The sequence below is a fragment of the Xenopus laevis genome, chromosome 8S (genome assembly GCF_017654675.1).
Source record: "Xenopus laevis strain J_2021 chromosome 8S, Xenopus_laevis_v10.1, whole genome shotgun sequence".
Lineage (NCBI taxonomy): Eukaryota > Metazoa > Chordata > Amphibia > Anura > Pipidae > Xenopus > Xenopus laevis.
In genome coordinates this window covers 80256847-80279433 of record NC_054386.1, presented here as the reverse complement: position 1 = coordinate 80279433, position 22587 = coordinate 80256847, and the positions used below count along the sequence as shown (strand labels likewise).

Below are 22587 nucleotides of genomic sequence, written 5' to 3'. Positions count from 1 at the left end.
AACTAAGATATAATCAATCCGTATTGAAAGCTGAACCAATGTATTGGGTTTAATTAATGTGTAAGTGCTTTTCTAGTAGATTTAAGGTATGGAGATCCAAATTACAGGAAGATCCATTATCCAGAAAATCCCAAGCCCCAAGCATTCTGGATAACAGGTCTCATACCTGTACTACTGATGTAGAAAGAAAAGGAAGGCTTGTCTGGTTGGGAACATGAAATGTGTCCTGTATTGAATCATATTTACATTAGCAGCACATATTACTAATACTAATAATAGTTTTTTTATTTTGGTACATAACATTATTTGTACAGTAACATAAGTATGTATACTGTATATCTACATTTATTTAGTTAAATACATATATGTGTTGTTGTGTATTTGCAGGGCACATTAAGATTTCTGTGTGAGTCTCTGTTGTTTATATGAGTCCACCTCTATAACATTAGTAAGTAAGCTCTATCTCTACCTTTCCCTCTACAGGAGAAGAAGTTTCCCTCCGTGGGTACAGCAGACCTGCGTCTGAGGCTGGCGACTCCATGGAATGGGGCCCTCCCGCCTCTGCCTCCTCGACTCCAAATCACAGAAAATGGAGACTTTCTAAACTCAAGTGACCATCACTAACTGGAGCTGAGGGGTCCATCCAGGAGCCTGTGAGTGGGAGAAGGGAAGACTGGCATTCCCCCACTGAGGCGTCTGTCCAAGAGCCTGAGGGGGAGGGGGCTGGGAACCCCTTCCCCCTGACTCTGACCCCCTCCCTCTGTGCCGTCCAGACCTGCGGCCGACAATCTGTGTGACCCCAAACACGTAGGGGAGACACCCGCACCTGGGAACTGGAGAGAGAGAAGGGAGAACCGCACTGAACTTACCCTGCTACTCTTTATCCTGCACCTTAATACCCTGACTTTCTATAACCACATCATTTCCTTTATTTATCCTCCTCTCTCTTCTATCTCCCCATCTCCCCTTCAAGCTTTCTGTCTCAGGTCTGAGGCCCTGAGATTCGCACTGACAGATCTGCACTGTAGGGGACTCTATCATCTACACTCCTGCCCCTTTTACTCATCTGTCTTACCCTCCTTATTATACTTTCTACCCAATCTAAAGATCCCCTGTATTGCCCTTTAGTTATAACTTTACCCTTCATAAATATATATATATATTTCCCTCTTTTAACTTCTCCCCTATATCTCCTCCACCTTCTTATTTTTATCCTGTGCTAAATGAGCACATTTTCATGGAATCAGCTGAGGCGACTCCTGTCACAAAAGAAGTAGGAGAGGAAACTAGGGCTAGAACGAGGAAGAGCAAAAATACACAAGGATACATGGAAGGAAAGGTCGAAAGTGATGTAAAGAAAAAGGAAACTGAGGGGAAAAGAATGAGTGTGGTGCATTTTTAAAAGTCCTACTTTGGGTTAATGTTATTACTGCAGCAGATAAATATGAGGGTTTAGGAGAATAAGAATAAGAATCTGTTGCCGGAGCAAAGAGTGAAACTTTCAGTTGGGCATACAGGTTCATTTGTACATTTTACCTCCTTAAACGGGCAGCTGATATGGGAGACTACCAGTCATCACTCATTCTTATTACTATTATTGAAGGTTTATTTATTTCTTGAAATCTGTCAGTCCGCTTGGAGCCGAATGAGTGATATGAGTCTCTCACCCAAAGATCTTACAATCTAACTCCACTTCCTGTGACACGGGGAGATTATAAATAACTTGGCCTCAAAGGTCGCATGGAATTTGCGGTTGGATGGGGAGGGAGGCAGGGAGGGGAAAATTCCATCCATACTAGTGGTTGGTGCCATAACCTGCAGGGCCCCTCTTCACCGTGGTGACAAGAGCTGCCGGCCCTGAAAATGAATGTGCCAGTAAAGATATTCTGATTGTATTTGGTTCTTTTTGACGTTCTGTGTAAATATAAAACATTTAAAGAAAAGAGAATTCAGAGTGTTCTTCCGGAAGATATATATATATATAAAAAAAGACAGTGTTTATAGCTCTTTATTGAAACAAATTATAAACTGGTCCTTAAAAAAGTTTCAGAAATTCTGCTCAGATTCTTTTATTGCAGAATATATAAAGCATTTTATACTATACATAGATATATATAGAAACATATATAGAAAGAGAGACAGTGTTCATGACAGGGCCCTTAAGAGCTACAAATTACATTTACTAAGAGAAATGTGGCTTTGGCTTTCACTGAGGCTCGGTTCTTGATCTTTGCAGAAGAACAAATAATGTTATATTTAAAAAAACAAACAAAAAAACTTGCTAGTATTATCCCCAACCAAAGGTGCGGGCTAATAGAGCCCGCAATCCGGTTGGTGGTAACAAAAGCTTTTTTTTATAAAAATTGTCCCAACCCAGCACTAGGACCTTGTACCAGGAGCTCCCTCCCATGTCGGCCATGTTGGTCGGACTGCATGAGCATAAAGTGCTTCTGATGTCACTAGAACACCTGCCAAGGCTGGGGCTGGTATTACAAATTTACCGGCAATGCTGTAATTTGTAATATCCTTTAAAAAAAGCCCTCGGCCTGCCCCCATTTGCGCAGAACTTACCTTTTTGTAGTCTTCTTTGCATCGCCGCGATGTTGCTCCGCCCCTTTTTGCTGTGCGCTGTGTAGCCCCGCCCCCTTTTGCATCATGGCCCGCCTCCTTTTTGTACCCGCCCCCCACCGGCCTGTTATTTTTTTCATTAAAGGTGGCAATCCTAGATGTCACGTGCATGCATATAATGAGTAGGCTGCAGCATTCGCTCACTATGCACATGTGTATGCCAAAATGGCCACTCAAACAGGGAGCTCCCAGTGTGGTAGGCCTAGTGTGGCGGGGAACAATTAAAAAAAACTAACTACTGTTGCCCGCAACCGGAGCATGAGCTCTTTTAGCCTGCACCTTTGGTTGTGGATAATATATTTTGGCAACAGGTGCCCTTTAAAGTGGACCTGTCACCCAGACACAAAAAGCTGTATAATAAAAGTCCTTTTCAAATTAAACATGAAATCCAAATTCTTTTTTTTTTATTAAAACATTCATAGCCGTTGTAAACTCATTTAAAAATCTCAACTGTCAATCAAATATTGTCTGCCCCTACTCTATGCCTTAGGCATAGAGGCGGGGCAGACAATTACTTTCACTTTCCATTCAGTACTTCCTAGATGTCACTGCTCTCCCCACATTACCCCAGTTCTCTTCACCATTTAATTGTGTAACCAGTGCATGGGGATAGACATCAGGTCCCCCATTCTGGTGCACAAACAAGATTCTGAGATGATGCAAGGCTTGTCTTAATAACAGTGTCCACAAAATGGCTCCTGCCTGCTTGTTATAATTATAAATTCCCAGACTGATGGAAACAAGATTCAAATAATTTATACAGTGTAATTAAAGTTAATTTTGCTTGACTAATGTGATAAAACAGGATTTTGAATATTTTATTTGGGTGACGGGTCCCCTTTAAGTCCTGCCACTTCAGCATTAAAACATTAAGATATATATTAGTGGTTACAAATCCTCAATCCTTTTTTATTGGCTAGAAATGCAAATTTCATCAGATGAAACACTGTTGCGTTCTTATACAGCTTCAGCTGTGAGATACATTAAATACCTTCTCCCTCAGTGTTTGCTAAAGGTTGGAATGGAGGGCAGAGGGGGTACAGGCTGAAGTGATAGCGTACGCTGGAATATAGGAACAATCATCTGCTTTATGGTGCTACAAAACAGGAAAGGATGGGAACCCCTGCCCTGAGAACATGTAAAAAAATAAAATAAAATGTTGTATAACACTTTCTACTGTACAAAAAAAATCTAGCAATCATGTTGTAAAAAAAGTAAAAAAATCAATGCTCACAAAAATGGATTGGTTGAGTTAATAGGAGTGAAGGGGCTGTATCGTGTTGGATGATACAATTGGTCACAGGAGTGTTGTGCTGCTTGCTCTTAGTGCTTGAGTTTGTAGGTTGGAGTGACTGTCTTTTCTTGCTGTGACGTGAATGGCAAATACTAGAAGGATTAGTAGAGTTGTCAGACACAAGATAGACCAGACTTCATTGTATGGATAAGGAGACTCAAGGCAAGGCAATAAAGGGGAAGTCATACAATGAAACAAACTAGCGATAACAAGGACAATATAGATACAGATGTGTTTTGATGATCTGACAGGAAACTGGATTTTAAGGATAAAGTTCAGGCGATCAAATAACCACCAAGTAAAGCACTGATATCTACTGGTTTTTTTTTTTTTAACTTTGCTTATGCTAATTCTTCAGCAGTGAATGGACACATTACATTTCTGTTATAAAATAAACTGCGGGTGGAACAACTTATATATTTTGGTTTATTCTGCATTTCATCATCTCTCTTCTTCTCCTGTAACATGAATATATTTTTTTTATTTTGTAACTTAGTCCAAATATAGTTCACACAGACTTATATTTCATTATGGGTTGTATGTGAAATGAGGTTTATGCAGTCTGGCTCATACTGTATACTCCTTTAAACTGAAATCATAAAACTGACATTAATGGGGCGGATTTATCAAGGGTCGAATAGTAAATTCGAATTAATAGCAAATTCGATATTTTAATTTTCATGTGTCGAAATTCAAACATTCAAATGTTAATTCCCCTATTCAAAGTCAAATTCGAATGTGAGATTTATCACGCCTCGACCATGGAAACTGAATATTTGCCATCTAAAACCTTACGAGTTCATGTACAAGTCAATGGCAGAGGTCCGTTGAGCCATTTGGAGATGTTAATAGTCTTCCTGACATTCAAGGTTTTTTTTCAGGAGAAAAACACTATTCGAATTTTCAGTTCGGAACCATTTGATCGAATATTAGCCATTTGAGTTTTTTTCTTAAAGGAGAATTCAACCCTAAAGATAAAAACACCTACCCCCTACCCTACATTGACCCCCTCCTCCTAAGTGTTACCCTGGGCAAATGCCCCTAACGGTTTACTTACCCCTCGGTGCAGATTCAGGATTCGGAGTTCACCAGCGCCATCTCCAGCCGCTTTGGTAATCTTCGGAATGAGTCCGGCGCTTCTGCAATTTTCATGAGTTTCGGCGCATGCGCAGTTGTTTGTGAATTGTGAAAATTGCTCGAACTGCACATGCGCCGCCATGCCAGTCTTATTCTGAAGAGAAGAAGATGGCGCCCGTGAACTCCGATACCTGAATCTGCACCGAGGGGTAAGTAAAACGTTAGGGGCATTTGCCGGGGTAACACTTGGTGGAGGAGGGAGGGGGTCTATGTAGGGTAGGGGTAGGGGTTTTTTTTTGCAATAGCCAGTAACTCCGATAAGTGTGTTGTAGTTAGAATATAAAGCTGAATTGTATTACACAGCACAAAGACTAGCTTTATTGGCTCTAACCATAAAACAGCACGGTTGCTATTATATTATCATCATGCATATATGCTTATCTATTTTTTCCTGTCCGGACTGTATTTAGAGGCATTGGGGATTAATAGAACTGATATGTCTCAGATGGGAAATAAACCAAAAAAGCCATATGTGTCATTCTGCATGTCACCTTAAAGGTGAAAAATAAACCACAACTTGAACGGGATTGGCACAGCAATAAATCCAATGATCTCTGTGTTGCTTAAAAAACATTCAGACATTTCTGAGAACTATGGTGATTAGGCCTGGATTTGTGGAAAGGCCTAGGGCGGCAGGATTTTAGGGGGCGGCATGCTGTCCAACCACACCCACATTGGTTCAAAAACACTGGGGATGCACAGGAGATAAAATAGTTTTTTACGTTTCCCATGTGCAAATACCCATTGCTCCAGTCCCGATGATGAAAATTTGAACAAATAAAAGAGAGGGCCCTGATGGTGATATGTATTTTCCCTCACCCTCATTTCTTCTAATGTGTGTCCCCCCCCCCCTGAAAACAAGTCTATAAACTTCCCAAGCATTTTTTATACAAATTCCTCATGTCCAAGTTATTATTTACAAAATTGCAACAAACTAGAGTACCATTTATATTACACACACTTCCTCATTTTGTTGCTAGCTGACCAGTTCAGATAGTGATTGCAACAATGTTTATAAAACTTAACTTTTACTGCTTGTTACATTAAAACATGCTGCCCAATCACATACAAACACGCTGCTTTATAAATAAAAAGCAGTGCAGGACAGTGTCCTTCAAAATACATGGTGGAACGGTGGAGTCCATTGTAATCAGTATTTTCTACTTACTAAATTTACAAAAATTCAATTGCTCAATGCAATAAAGTAATTAAAGTGCAGTACCCTCCCTTTCAGTATTCCCACACGTGCAAACCTGCCTGTCTTCATGGGGAGCAAGTGGGAGCTACACTCTCCACCATCCACCTATGCCACCCTAAATTCCTCATGTCCCTTTTAAGCAAGAAACCCATCTTGTTCTGCATCTTAAAAGGGCATGTAAAGGCAAAAAAATAAAATCCAATTTTTTAATGAAAAAGAAACCTATCTCCAATATACTTTAATTAAAAAATGTGTACCATTTTTATAAGAAACCTGACTATGCAGTGCAATTCTCCCTTCATTTACTGCTGTGGATAGGAATTGTCAGACGGTCCCTAACTGCTCTGCAGGGAAACAATCATACTTCTGAACAACAGGGGGAGCCCCCGCCTTACTTCCCAGCCATGCAGAACTCAATCAGCTTTGATTGTTTCCCTGTAGAGCAGTCGGTGACTGTGTAGAGATTTGTATTGGATTTTATTTTTGCCTTTACATCTCCTTTAATGTTTCCAACTCCAGCTGCAGGGACAAAGATCATGGATCCAGATTTAAACAGATAAACTGGGATTCTATTTGGAGGATTATTTTGCTGCAGCCACTGGTTCTGCTGAGTTGGAGAAAGTTTGTATCAAACAATACAAAAACTATAAAATCCACATTAGATTACATGACAACACAGGAGCCAGTGCAGTCTGTATATTCCAATTATTAATCAGTCTTGCTGTATCGGTTTCTGTCAGATATTATTTGACTTGTGCTGTTATAATTTATGACGGTCCCTAAGCAGTCTTGCATAGATGTTTAACAAAGTTACAAGATGGTGACCCCTTGTGGCCAACTTTGAAAGCATAAATCATTTGTTTGATTAGGCTTGTGGTGCAGTAAGTTCATGTTTATATTCAGTATACAAAATACAGCATTTCCAGCATTATTCTATTTTAGACTTCAGTTCCCTTTAAATACTTGCTACTTTACTAATGTATGCCATTTGTTTCTTGTTCCCATAAATGCCGTAAATTGCAGGATTAGTGATTCTAATCATTATTATGAAGCTTCTCACAGCCTAGAACCCCAGACAATTTGTCAGCTTTGTAGTCTTATTTATTAATGAGGCAGCACTAAGTAAACAAGTTGCTAAATCCAATGATCCTGGAACAGAGTAGTGAGATCCATTTATTCATCAGACAGGCCAACGTTTACTTACAGAAGCATTAGATGTCCAAGCAGAGAACTGCACTGTTACAGCCACAAAGTTATACGTCTTCACTAATAGAGGACTTCTGTACATGGAAGTTATGGAACAGAAGAAGCACATTTCATAAAGAGTTTCCTATGGTAAGTCCTACTGACTGATAGCAAGATGTCAACTTTAGAAAGCTCCTTGATCTGGACCAAAAGACTCTCAATATAGACAAAAAATAGGTTTGTATCTCAAAATGGTTCCTAAAAAAATATATGAGGCTGTATTGGGGTCAGGTGTTTGACTAGTCACTCTGATCTCTTGAAGGAAAGTAGTACTTAATGGTAGAAGATGCAAGAAAAATGGTGCATCTCATAATCCTCTGCTGTTGATTATTATTATGTTGGCTATGAAATAGCCAACATACTGTTCTTCGAGTTCAGCTCGTTCTTCTTCTTATTATTATTGGCGAACCCCATTTTCTAAACGCTACTCCTCCTACAGTTTTAGGGGTGCAAGCGCCAAACTTTCCACACTTATTCCTCTTATAGCAAAGTACGTTGCTTGTGCTTTAATAAGCGATCCCACCCACCCCACCCCTGTGGCGACCCCCCGACGACCCCTTTTTTCCCATTGAGATTGACAGGGAAAAATTTCAAATCGCTGCCACTTGTACAGTTTTGAAGATACAGTCCCCAAACTCGGACCACATATAGTTGATGTCACCCCGAATAAAAATAAGTATTTTGGGGGGGGGCACCCCAAAGTGGGCGGAGCTACCAACGCCCAATGAAAATTGAGCAATTTTCTAAACGCTACTCCTCCCAGAGTTTTAGGAGTACAATTATGAAACTTTGCACACTTGTTCGACTCATACTCGAATAGGTTGCTTGTGCTTTGTTAAGCGATCCCAACCTCCGTGCCCCTGTGGCGACCCCCCGACGACCCCTTTTTTCCCCATAGACTTTCATTGGAAAACTTGAAACTTTTGCCACTTGTACAGCTTTGAAGTTACACTCACCAAACTTGGCTCATTTAGTCATGGGGTGAAACTGAAAAATTCTGTCCTATTTTGGGGACCCAAAAAAGTGGGCGGAGCCGCAAACAACCAATCAGATTTTCCCTATTGACTTCAATGAGAAAATGTAAACAGCTGTAATTCTCACAGTATTAAAGCTAGAGCTCTCCCAAACTTGGCACCGTGGGTCACTGGGTGACTCGGCTAAAATTTACCTAAAGTGGGCGGAGTCTACAACAGCCAATCAAATTTCAGCCATTCAAATAAATAGGAAAATGTTAAACTGCTGCCGCTCTTAGACGGTTAATGGCAGGGTCCTCAAACTTGGCACAGTTGGTCACTGGGGGACTGGGATTAAAATTAAGAAAAGTGGGTGGAGCCAAAACCAACCAATCAGATTTCTTTGATTGATTTTAATGAGAACAATTAAGAAGGCTGCCATTCTCTCAGTATTGATGTCAGGGACCTTGAATATCACAAATGTGGTTGCTGGGGGTTTCCACTTCAAGTTTAGAAAAAGTGGGCGGAGCCACCAACAACCAATCGAATTTCATTCATTGATTTTCAATAGAAAAAAATAAAAATGCTGCCATTTTTACACAATAAATGACAGCATTCCCAAACTTTGGAATGTTAGTCACTGAGTGACTGTGGTTCACAATTAGGAAAAAAAGGGGCGGGGCAACAACAGCCAATCAGATTTCAGCCATTGACCTTAATTAAAAATGATAAACTGCTGCTATTATCACGGTTTAAATGCTAGGTGTACCAAACTTGGCTCAATTACTCACTGGGTGACTGCGGTCAAAATTTAGGAAAAGTGGGTGGAGCCAAAAACGGCCAATCAGTTTTTACCTATTGACTTCAATGTAAAATTTTTGATTACTGCCGTTCTCACAGTTTTAAAGCCAGAGGTCCCAAACTTAGCACTGACCATGACTAGGTAACTGGGGTTAAAATTCAGAAAACTGGGCGGAGCTTAAGACAGCCAATCAGATTTCTTTGATTGATTTTAATGGGAACAATTAAGAAGGCTGCCATTCTCACAGTATTGATGTCAGGGACCTTGAATATCACAAATGTGGCCGCTGGGGGTTTCCACTTCAAGTTTAGAAAAAGTGGGCGGAGCCACCAACAACCAATCGAATTTCATTCATTGATTTTCACTAGAAAAAAATAAAAATGCTGCCATTTTTACACATTAAATCACAGCATTCACAAACTTTGAAATGTTAGTCACTGAGTGACTGTGGTTCATAATTAGGAAAAAAAGGGGCGGGGCAACAACAACCAATCAGATTTCAGCCATTGACCTTAAAGAAAAATGATAAACTGCTGCTATTATCACAGTTTAAATGCTAGGTGTACCAAACTTGACTCAATTACTCACTGGGTGACTGCGGTCAAAATTTAGGAAAAGTGGGTGGAGCCAAAAACAGCCAATCAGTTTTCACCTCTTGACTTTAATGTAAAATTTTGTATTACCGCCGTTCTCACAGTTTTAAAACCGGAGGCCCCAAACTTGGCACTGACCATGACTAGGTAACTGGGGTTAAAATTCAGAAAACTGGGCGGAGCTTAAGACAGCCAATCACATTTTACCAAACGCTATTCAATGGGAATATTTAAATTCCTGTCAATCTTACACTGTTAATGTAAGAGTGCTCAAACTTGGTCCATTTGGTGAAGGGGTGACTGGGATGCAAATTTTTAAAAGTGGGTGGAGCCAAAAATAGCCAGTTTGTTTGAATGGATTTCAATGGTAAAATTGGATTGGCTTTAAATTTCACCGTTTTAATCCGGATTCTACCGACTTTGTGTACTCTCTAGGCACCGGGGGCGACTGGGCAAGACACCTATAGCGTTTCATAGCCAACATCCCGTGGTTTCTTCAGAAACGACACCCTCTAGTTTAAAATTGTTATTTTAGGCGCAGGGATGATAAAGTCTTTAAAATGAAACAATCTGTTGAAACAGAAATCCATTCTGAATGTACATAAAAAGCTTTCTCTGACAAACATTCTCCAAACTCAGACAATGATATGGAAAGTCAAAGCTTATATGGAAACCAGGTCCAGTAGCAATGTGCAGATGGGAGAAATGCAGCAACTGCTTTTCATATTTACTTTTTCCTTTTGCCTCTTTTTTGAAGTCAAACCTAAAATGCTTGAAGAGGATTCAACTTCCCAATATATATATATATACATTTTAATATAATATTAATAATATAAAAGCACAATCTATATATATATACTACTCAGTCCATTTCCCACAATAAGTCAGAACATAATGGGGCGTGGCCTATAAACAATTTTGTTCCCAAAAAAAGTGTCAATGTACTTTGAGTTCAGCCAGAATAGCAGCACTTAAAGCAAATAAAGCGTCTCAAGAGACTGGACAAAACACATATTTCAGCGGAACTGCACAATAAGCACAGAGATAATATAAGAAAATGTTTCACTTGTCATTTTCCCTATTGGTTTGTTCTAGGTAAAGGAAAATTGCTTGTGCCTTGAAGGAAGTAGAGATGATTTTTCATTTTTGACAATCCATCTGAGATATTGTAGAACACTCTAGGGCACATTTACTTAGTTCGAGTGAAGGACTACAATAAAAAAAAGTTCAAATTTGAAATGATTTTTTTGGCTACTTCGACCTTCGACTACGACTTCGAATCGAACGATTCGAACTAAAAATCGTTCGACTATTCGACCATTCGATTATCGAAGTACTGTCTCTTTAAAAAAAACTTCGACCCCCTACTTCGGCAAGTAAAACCTACCGAGGTGCAATGTTAGCCTATGGGGAAGGTCCCCATAGGCTTTGTAACAATTTTCTGGTCAAAGAAAATCCTTCGATTTTTCGTTCGATCGTTTGATCAAACTAATTGCGGTAAATCCTTTGACTTCGATATTCGAAGGATTTACCTTCGGCAGTCGAATATCGAGGGTTAATTAACCCTCGATATTTGACCCTATGTAAATCTGCCCCTCTGAGATATTGCAGGATGTTTTTGAAGGAGGGAAACTGACACTGCTCTGATGAGTAACAAGAAAGACACATGCACACCGGGGCCTTCAAAATGGCTATCCGTCTGGTGCACAAACCCTGTGAAGAAGGCACTTCCAAACTAGGACAAGCCCCTTGTTTGTTTATTGCGTCACAATGTTTTTGGGGGGAAGGAGGTACGCCCCCAAAACGTTCTGACGCAATAAACACGCAAGGGGCTTGTCCCCTGTTTGAATCGTCTTGAGTGCTGGTACCTAATTCCTTTCTTACTGCTCTGAGGAGCCAATCATCCAAAAAGGGTGTGATGTGTATTCCCTCCTGATGATCAACAGCTATGACCGAGGCAACTGCCTAAGTGAATACCCTTGAGGCAGAAGTGATACCAAAGGGTAACGGACAGTAACATGTGAAAGTGGTTAAACCAATCACTAGGAATTACACTATGAGAATTGACGACAATTACAGTCAGACTCAGCTCGGGCCCTATCTGCCTGGAGCTATCCCAGGTGCTTAGGGGTCCCAGGTGCTCAGGGGTAAGGTGGCAGGGTGATGAGCCATAGGTGGGAACCATAAAAGGGGCTACATCTGCCTTTTTGTCTAGTTTTTCCACTATAGGCCAGAAAAGTAAGGCATATTGATACCCTTAGGTAGGGGTAGGGATTTCGTTTTAAAATCCCCACCCCAACAGACAGGGTATCAGGGAGTTGAGTACTGGTGTATGGATAGTATTAGATAGGGCTGACGGTAATAGGAAAACTAATTGTTCTGTGTTTTTGCAAATTCTCTTACAGATTGCATTCCAGGTTGATGCTTCACATAGAGTGACAAAATCATTGTTTCTCCTGGGCATTACAGAGCCATTGTATGTATCACTGTACCATTGTATACTGGGTCCCTGTCTAGTGGGGTACCTTGTTTCCTTCAGGCCCCACTCCTGGCAAATAATTTTCTTAGGGCCTGGCATGCACTCTTGAGCCAAAACCCCCCCCCCCCTTTTGCCCACCTAGCCACTCGTATGCTGCGCACCACAAAAAAACTGGCATAAAATAAAGAGGCGTCTGGTGAATCTTCAGGTAGACAAGGATTTCTATACAGTGGACCCAGGGCTGGATTTGCTGATGTTGGAAATTTGCTTGGCATAACGCCAATCAATGTTTAGAAACATAATAGGGCAAATTTATTATGTGGTGTATAAAATGCATCGCTGTGTAAAAAATTGTGTCATTTTTTTAAACTCCCTTTCTTTGAGCAACTTCCGCTGGAACTTACTTACAAAGGTCTGAAGCAGTGTAAAATAAATGCTGTAAATCTGCCATTCACATGGTGTAAAATAAAAAAAAACACACTGATAAATTCACCATTTATAGTATTTTACACAGATTTTTATACAATTGTTTCTGCTACTTTTATTTTTTACACATAGGGTTGCCATTTGGATGGTATTTTACTTAACCAGTAAAACACCCACCAAGGTCTGGGCCGGTGTTACAAATGTACCTGCAATATAACTGCTGGTAAATTTGTAATACCCTTAAGATTAGTCCTTGGCCTAGCCTCAGTCCGGATTTGGAGCGTGGGTGCCCCTAGGCCGCGAAGTCCTATCGCCCAACTGCTGGCGGTCCTAGCGCCCGCCACCCGCAGCCCCCCTGCAAGCACACCTGCCTATGGTTGCCACCTTTCACACAAATTTTTACTGGCCTGGCCAGAGCTGGGGGTGGATCATTATTATTATCACAAGTGGCAGCTGATGTCAAAAGGGTGTGGCTATATCGCAGCAGGGATCTAAAAGGTGGAGATGGGGGAAGAAAAAGTTCTAGGCTTAGGTGGGCGGGTCAATGGCTACATTAAAGGGCATTACAATTTACCAGCAGCTACATTGCCGGTAAATTTGTAATACCAGCCCGGCCTGGGCGGATGTTTTACCGGCCAGGCTGGTAAGATACCGGTTGGGTGGCAGCCCTACACCCGCTGGCGCAAGCTCGTCAGCAAGTGGATGGGCGGCATGCCGCCCCTAATATTTTGCCATGCACGGCTGGATTTATATAGCGGGTGCCACTAGGCCCACTGCAGTTTGTCGCCCCCATCCCCTCCCTTTATTTGCACAAATTTTGATCATCGGGACTGGAGCAATGGAGATTGGTGCAGGGGAAACTATTGTATCTCCTGCTTATCCCCAGTGTTTCTGAACCAATGTGAGTGTGGTTGGGCATCATGCCACCCCCTAAAAATCTGCTGCCCTAGGCCCGGGCCTTGGTGGCCTTTCCACAAATCTGGGCCTGTTGCCACTCCTAATATTTTGCCGCCCTAGGCCCGGGCCTTTGTGGCCTTCCTGCCCTCGATCCTCCCAATTGTACCTTTTTTGTATGTAGATCTGCTCCTAAATCCTCCCTCCTGCCACACGTATCTCCACCCCTTTATGACACCACCCCCTTTTACATCAGTACCCGCCCTCTTTTGTGCCCACACCTCAGCTGCTGCTAAAAGTTCTTCATAAAAGTGGCAACCCTATTTACATAGCATCATTAATAGGCCCCATCGTGTAATGATCTCATGTACCTGGTATGAAATCAGGCCCGGACTGGCAATCTGTGAGTTCTGCCAAATGCCAGAGGGGCTGCTATAAGGTCCCATAGAAAGTCAGTATTTAGTGGACTGGTGAGGGCTGTTTGGGCCTCTGTGTACCTGAAATGCCAGGGCCTATTTTAATTCTCAGTCCGGACCTGGTATGAAATGATATGAATGCATTGGTTTCCCTTTAAAGGAATTGTTCAGTGTAAAAATAAAAACTGTGTAAATAGATAGGCTGTGCAAAATAAAAAATGTTTCTAATATAGTTAGTTAGACAAAAATTTAATGTATAAAGGCTGGAGTGATTTGATGTGTAACATCAGTCAGTCAGGACACTACTTCCTGCTTTTCAGCTCTCTTGGTTTACACTGACTGGTTACCCTGGCTACCAGGCAGTAACCAATCAGAGACTTGAGGGGAGGCCACATGGGTCATATCTGTTGCTTTTGAATCTGAGCTGAATGCTGAGGATCAATTACAAACTCACTGAACAGAAATGTACCAAGTGGCCCCCCTTCAAGTCTCTGACTAACTCAGAGTTATAGAGCTGAAAAGCAGGAAGTTGGATTCTGGCTGTTTTATTAGACATCCAGTCACTCCAGCCTTTATACATTACATTTCTGGCTAACTAACTATATTAGAAACATTTTTTATTTTGCACAGCCTATCTCTTTACCCAGTTTTTATTTTCACACTGAACTATTCCTTTAAGATCTAACAAAGATTACATATGTGTATTATGTAGAACTGGAGCTAATAATTAGCGGACCATTGGCGGGAAGACTGAAAGGACCACTTCAACATAAAGTCGTTTATGGTATTAGGTATCATTTTACTTCTTTTACTTTGACTTCTTTGTGTTGATTTAGTTTTTGACCCCTATCGTAAATTATTACTCCCTCTCTCTCCAAATTTTGTTCTTTTGCAAAATAAAGTTATGAAATAAAAGGCACTTAATTTGCCCAGGAGCAGTAACCCATAGCAACCAATCAGAAGGTAGAATTTACTGCTCACCTGTTCAAAAGCAAATATCCTATTGGTTGCTATGGGTTACTGCTGCTGGGCACACAGTGCCTTTAATTGCATGTAGTGAATTCTGGTTGGGAGATATTTGTATAGAACAGTTGCGACATCTGGGGGCAGTGGTTTATTACAGTACATTCATCCTGCTTATCAGTGTATCGTTATTAGGCATTCAGGGAATAATCTGTTTTGCAATGGTTGCTTCCAAAGAGCGAATATACGTCCCTGGCGGTATTCATGGGCAATTACATGTGTGAGCGGCGCATGGAGTCCCAGGGTAAGGTAATGTTCGTCCATGTGACTGCAGGCCCGGATGTTACACAGCTCGTTTTCCCAGGGATAGCGCATACTTGCCCCTCTACTCTCTCATTGATGTGACTGTGGCTTCCCAGGGTTGTTTATGTTTGTCCCTGACCGCATTTCGCATGGCTTCAATTAGATGGTTTCCCTGGGTAACGCACGTTCGTCCCGCTTGTGGCTTCCAAGGGTCTGGCTATGTTTGTCCTGCCGCTGGTGCAGTGACGGGCTGCTGCTGTAATTAGGGAGCTTCAGGGGAGCAGGAAATACAACGGTATGTTACAGGGGTGCGGGGGAACAGTGCACTCATCAGAGAACCTTTATTCACACTGTGGCCTTTTAGCTGTGCTTGGACTACAGTTCCCAGCATCCCCTGACAGCCGAGCTGACTCTAGTGCCATAAAGTGGAGTCTTGGGTAGGCTTGGCCAGTAGTCGCACTGTGTACCATAAAGCCATAGGATGAATTGAATTGTGGGTGTCTGGGCCTGGGGAAGGGAACAAGTCAGCCCTGTCCCACAACATGATGGTCATGGCATTGGCTTGCCAGTTGTTCATACTCTCTATATGTTGTACTTGGAGTTGCCACCTTTTCTGGAAAACAATACCGACCTTCCTATATATTTATCTTTTTTCCCTATTAATAACATTGGGATCAGCCATCATTTTTACCGGCCAGTAATATACCAGCCAGGCCAGTAGAATACTGGGCAGTAGGGATGGGTGAATTTTTTCGCCTTGTTTTGTTGCAAAAATTACGCCCATAGACTTGTATGGCGGCGTGCGGCAAAAAAAAAAAAGACGCGTTGCAAAAAAAAAACTTGCCGAACGACAACATTTTTTTGACGCCCATAGGCTTTAATGGCCAGGCCAGGCCAGTAGAATACCGGACAGTAGAATACCGGCCAGGTGGCAACCCTAGTTGTACTGGTTTCACTGGTTCAAAGGCATGGCGTTCATTATCGCCTGTGGCCAAACAATGCGTCCCATGGGATATTGTGCTCAGTGCAGGCCCAGACAATATGTACCCATGACAAGGGCTTAAACCAATCACTTCAGCCTCTTATTTTCATGGTAAATGAGAAGCAACTTGGGCATCTCTTGAGCTGATAAATCTGTATGGTGAGCAAAGTGCCCCAAATGACCCCATGTGAGTGTTTATGAGAGCCTGAGATTTTTCCAGCAGCCAATTATACTATTGGAGTGCCCAGCATTATTTTGCTTTTAAAGTTGTCTGTAAAACAGTTGCTATTGAAATGTCGCCAAACAAGGGGATCTCTCCCTGATATGCCCACCTTGAGGTGAGCAATATCGCGCTGATCCGATCATGGGCCCAACTATCGGATCCTAACGATGGGTAACGGGCGGTCGGGTCACGGGACCGCATCAACAAACAGATGCGGCCGCGATCCGAGGGGTTTTTAGTCCAGTCCGATCGATATCTGCCCAACTTTTGGCCAGATATCTATCGGGGAAGCTGGTCGAAGGGCCCCATACATGGGCCAATAAGCTGCTGGCAGCTTTTATCGGCCCGTGTATGGCCACCATGAGCCATCAGGGCAGAGAATAGAAAGGGGATAAACACTGCTTTCAATAGCAATACATATACAGCTGCTAGGAACAGTCTTGTGTGACTGCTGTATAGTTCTGGGATTTTAGCAGCAGGTCATGAATATGTGTTATCTAAGGGGGTGGTACATGGGGTGCATGTTATCTGCAAACTGACATTCATCACCATTCACCACAGTCCCTGCCCTATGGAGCTTACAACATAAGGTGCATAAAGCACTTACACACATTATGATCAGTTTTATCAGATCAGATTATTCTGCCCATATATTTTTGCAGTGTGGGAGGAAACTCAAGCATAGGTAGCACATTCAAACACTTAGTGTCCTCATTGGAATCAAACCTAGGACCCCAGCGATACAAGGCAGCAGCGCTAACAATTGCACGACTGGTCCTTCATCAAATGTATACATTTTTTTCCACCGTGCACCCCTTTATACAATGCAACCAGAATGCACTATTTGACTTGAAAGCACAATAGCTACACTTGGAGGGACATGTTTACTAACATTGGAGATAAATATCTGGAGAGATTTCTGGAGATGTTGCCCGTAGCAACCAATCAGATCTTTGCTTTTGTTTTCTAACTTATAGATGGTTTATATGATTGTTTGCCTTGAGCAACATCTCCAGAAATCTCATGCGATGTTTATCTCCAACGTTAGTAAGCATGCCCCTTAATATCTTAAATTTGAATGGCAAAATGTGCAAATATCCCATTAGTTGCTATATATACAATAAGGAGCAGAATCCGATGCATGTGGGTTGCCCTAAAACTCACATGTGATTGATTCCACCCAAATATTAGTCATTGAACAGGAGTTTGGATGGTTGTGATAAAGTAGAAGAGAATTTTGGATTAGGTGCAGATTGGCAAGTATCAGGTAAGTGTCTGGTTGACGATGAAAATGCCTGACCAGCTCATCACTAAACAAAACTATGTAATGTATTTTGTATGACCCCTGATAACACAGTTCACCATTCTATTTCATAAATATAATTTCCCCCACTCTGAAAGTAGATGAGCTTGTAATTTTTGCTGTCTTCATTGAATTTTCTCTGTCTCACTAGGTAGCCACGATGCCTGGAAGTGAGAGCATCCAGCTAGATTTTCCCCATTACAGTTCTATACTACTGGACACCTTGAACAAGCAGCGTTTGGAAGGAAAGTTCTGTGACTTGACGGTTCAGGTTCGAAGTCGAGTCTTTCAAGCTCATAAAACAGTTTTGGCAGCTTCATCTCCATATTTTCATGACAAGCTACTCTTAAATGACACCAGTTGTTTGGTGCTTCCAAGTGTCATCCAGCCTGATGCTTTTGAAAATCTTTTGCAGCTCATTTACTCTGGACGGCTTTGCTTGGACATGGAGGCGTTGCCTTCCCATCTTCTGGTGGCCAGTGGCTTGCAAATGTGGCAAGTTGTAGATCGATGCTCTGAGCTGCTAAAAGAGAGAGAGATGCATCATCCCCGGGCTTGGTCTAGCCGTGCAAGTGAAAGTCAGTCACCCAGTAGCAGTTTCCAGCCCCCGCGTGATGATCCCCCGCCTCCATCAGTCTCTTTACCGGTATCTCTCGGCTGCTCTGATGATGAAGAAGTGATAAAGGTTCGTGTTTCAGAAGAGGAGGAGGAGGAGGAGGAAGAAGACGACACTCAGAATGCAAATCTTTTGGAAGAGTCTACTTCAGCTAACTGCTCTTATGCTCTTCCTTCCTCCTCATCCCCAGCAAGTCCAAAGGTATATTACATTAAACAAGAGAGGCCAGAGCAAGATAGTGGTTACATACAGACATTTAGCATGACCGAGATGCAGGCTGATTATTCATCAGAACTAAGCTTTGTTCTTCCTCCTACGTCGTCCTCTTCTGATGTTTCTCTCTGCTTGCCTCGTAAAATACATGGTGTGTCAGATTCCCAGTCCTTTACTCTGTCAAAACCTGTGGACCTTCATGGTAATGAGATCATTTCCCATGCCCTTCAGACCCAAACTGTCCATGCGCCACTTAAACTTGTTGCAGCCCCTGATGGGAAAAAATTTGGCTGCTTGTGTGGCAAACGCTTTGCAGTGAAGCCCAAGCGGGACAGGCACATCATGCTGACCTTCAGTCTTAGACCATTTGGTTGTTCTGTTTGCAATAAGAAGTTCAAACTCAAGCACCATCTTACCGAGCACATGAAGACTCACGGAGGAAACCTGTATTCATGTGAAGACTGTGGGCGTAAATTTAGGGTGCAGAGCTGTTTCCAGAAACACAAGGAGGTGTGCAAAGGACAGAGATGGGCAGGGGCATGTTGGACCTATAAATAAAATTCATTTCTTATTACCCTTATGAATTGTAGTCTGAGTCCTCTAAAGCAGACAATATGCTGGATTTCACTGCATTGAAATGTATATCCAGGAGCATGCACTAGCTAGTCACCTGGCCACCGAAACCTATAAACGTTTTCAACCTTATAACAACTGACTCAACAACTTTTCTCCTTTTGCAACATTTTGAGCTGCTTCTTAAAACCCAATGGCCGTTGCATGAGAAGTGCTTCGTAGTCCGAGCAATTCAGATCCTGGATGATAATAACAGTTTGAATTGGGTGATACATTCACCATCACCACTATAAGATAGAAAAGTTACTGTTATGTATGAAAAAAGGAATTTGGGTAAACCGTGTCTGAAGCTGCATTTCAGACACTGTTAATCATCAGACGTAGGTTAAACCTCAACTGACTTTCACTCTACTGCCCTGTTGCATTGTTGTCTATGACTGGACTTCTTTAAATCTAACCTGCAACATTCTCCATATTAAAGTATATGGACAATGTTAGCAAGGTTATTGCAGTAGCTGCAGGCATAGATTGGTTACAGTTTAAGTGACATTTGCACGATACATGTAAGCAGGAAAGCATGACCAGCTGAGGTTAGTATGTAAATAACTTTTACATATCTACAATCATGTATGTTGGTGAGTATATATCTGTACGTGTGTAAAGGCCTGTCATATGAAACATAGCTGAATGCCTGCAACACTACAAAATTATTGTTTCTGTCACTGTGGGGAGTAGTCGTTGTTTGATGTAGGTACGGGAAGAGGCTTCTTATTAATAGAGAGGTAGACCAATAACTGTGATGAGCAGTGTCTTTATGGGGGATTAACTAAATCCTAATATTTAAGCAATATGAATTACTTTCATACGCATAGTTTGTGTCAGAAACTCCTTCAGCCTTTTTCTCTGTAGTGAAGCACCGGAAGGGAATTTTAATAATTCGGCACAGCCATAATGTGTGATATTGTAAGATACAGATACTTGTAGCACTGCAAATACCAGTGTAGATCTGCATGCAGGTTGCTGAGAATGCATCGCAGGGAAATCAGTGCAGTATGCCAGTATGTTAGTGCCTTCCAACTTGGTATAATGGGGTGCTTTTTATTTTGGCATAAACACTGCATGTGCCGTCTTTTATTTAAAGGCGAACTAAACACCCCCCCAAAGAGAGTCCCCATCCACTACCCTCCATTTGCCCCTTCCCTGCTTCCTCCCTGCATAGTCCATTATTATAAAAGTGCCCCTGAATGTCACATGACCTATGCAGAGTAGCATAGAAGAACTTATGGCGCTATCTTCTGTATCTACAGTTCCCTTCACTATCTGACCAAAGATGAAGTCTTCAGTATTTAAAAACGTATTCCTTTTGTAGTTATCCAATTGAAATATTAATATATGAATGTACGTTTCTATTGTAGGGCTTCCTTAGCATGCATAGAAGTGTTAATGACACTATTGATTGAATACTGACTGATACAAAAAAAAATACATACCAGTCACGTCTATGCTTTATTTATAAAAAGGGTTGTTTTTAACCAGAAGGCCTGCTTTCTATTTAGTTGTCTGCTATTGGCTCTACTGTGTTCAGCCATCTTTTATCTATTATGTTAAAAAGGTCCCACTCCCAAATCATTGCAGTATGAAACAAAACATATTTGGAAATAAAGTAATTGCTTCTTTAAATAATGCAGACTTTTACAGACTAAATGGTAATGTGCATGTATCTACATGCATTTAGGGCATTTTAATGGTAGCATTGTAAGCTTCTTTTAACTAAATAGGTAAACATTATATCACATTCAATATGTGAGCAGCCATGACCAACAATCTTGGCTGATCGCAATCTGTGGAGATTTGGCCAGAAAGGAAAGCAAGTTTATGAGGTCTATGGGCTCATCCACTTGTGTGTCCAGAGTTTAAAGGAAGAGTAACACCAAAAAATTTAAGTGTTTCAAAGTAATGAAACTATAATGTACTACTTTACTGCACTAGTGTATTGCTTCAGAAATTCTACTATAGTTTATATGAACAAGCTCCCATGGAGGCAGCCATTCAAGCACAGGATACTTAGTAGATACCAGATAAGTACTACTATGGTTTATATAAACAAGCTGCTCTATAACCATGGGGGCAGCCATTCAAAGCTGAAAAGAGAAAAAGCACAGGATGCACAGCAGATAACAGATACACTCTGTAGTATACAGTGGGGTTCTTCTGCGCTTTTCTGTGATCTACTGTTTATTGTAGGCTTAAATGGCAGCCCCCATTGCTACACCGCTTGTTTATACAGTATAAACTATAGTTGTGTTTATGAAGCAAACACTACATTATATTGTAATTACTTTATAACAATTAGATTATTGTTGTTATTGGTCCTTTAAGACAATGATCCCCAACCTGTGGCTTATGAGCAACATGCTGTTCACCAACCCCTTGGATTTTAGTTCCAGTGGCCTCACGGCAGGTGCTTATTTTGTAATTAATAGCTTGGAGGCAAGTTTTGGTTGCATAAAAAACAGGCTGCTGCCAAACAGAGCCTCATATATACTGCCAGTCTCCAAATAGCCAATCACAGCACTTGTTTGGCACCCCAGGAACTTTTTTCTTACTTGTGTTGTTCCCCAACTCTTTTTACATTTGAATGTTGTTCACTGGTATAAACGATTTGGGACCCCTGCTTTAAGACACATGTTTGGTCCCCTGCATGATTGGTTGGATTTCACATAAACTGACCAGTTATGGCCGTCCCTTATACAACACATTAGCCATTTTTGATTCCTTCTACACAATGTTTGTCGTAGTCCTTAGTTTCTTATTGGAGCATCTGACATCATCTGTCAATCGTGTAACACTCAAGGCAGAAACTGATGAGAAACATATAGTTGTGTTCAGAATAATAGTAGTGTGTTTACAAAAGTGACTAAAGCGCAAAATCCTTATAATAGCTTTTATTTCCATACATGCAAATGAATTGGGAACACTGCACATTTTATTCCAAATCAAAGCATGAAGAAAAAGTTATCAAATTTGTGTTATACCTTTACAGAAAGTGAAGAAAAGGGAATATTAGGCTGTTCTAAAAAATAGCAGTGTCTGCATTCTTCTTTACAAACTCATTCACTGTATAAACTGAAAATGTTTCAAGATTTTGCTTTCCTTTGAATCACTGAACTAATATTTAGTTGTATAATCAGTGTTTCTGAGAACTGCTGCACATCTGTGTTACATGGAGTTGACCAACTTCTGTTGCATTCCACAATTCTTCTGCATTTCTTGGTTTTGCCTCAGAAACAGCATTTTTGATGTCAACCTACAAGTTTTCTAATGGACTTATGGTCCGAGGATTGGG

General features: G+C 41.4%; 2 protein-coding genes across 15 annotated transcripts in view; both read left to right on the top strand.

The window, feature by feature from the left end:
* Positions 1–767, top strand: part of syngap1.S (synaptic Ras GTPase activating protein 1 S homeolog) — a 138575-nt gene extending 137808 nt beyond the window's left edge. For 7 of the 9 annotated variants that reach the window (XM_041575204.1, XM_041575205.1, XM_041575202.1 and 4 more), the window contains one exon: positions 484–767. In XM_041575204.1, the coding sequence (XP_041431138.1) occupies positions 484–624 (141 nt within the window). In that variant the 3' untranslated portion in view covers positions 625–767. The remainder of the gene's footprint in view (positions 1–483) is intronic. The other 2 variants (XM_041575203.1, XM_041575206.1) reach the window with 1 other exon arrangement.
* A 13921-nt stretch (positions 768–14688) lies between these two features.
* Positions 14689–19248, top strand: zbtb9.S (zinc finger and BTB domain containing 9 S homeolog). 6 transcript variants are annotated; one of them, XM_018232099.2, is made up of 2 exons: positions 14689–14849; positions 17991–19248. In XM_018232099.2, exons 1-2 carry the CDS (start codon positions 14847–14849, stop codon positions 19224–19226), a joined length of 1239 nt encoding a protein of 412 aa, XP_018087588.1. In that variant the 5' UTR covers positions 14689–14846; the 3' UTR covers positions 19227–19248.
* The last annotated feature ends 3339 nt before the right edge of the window (positions 19249–22587 follow it).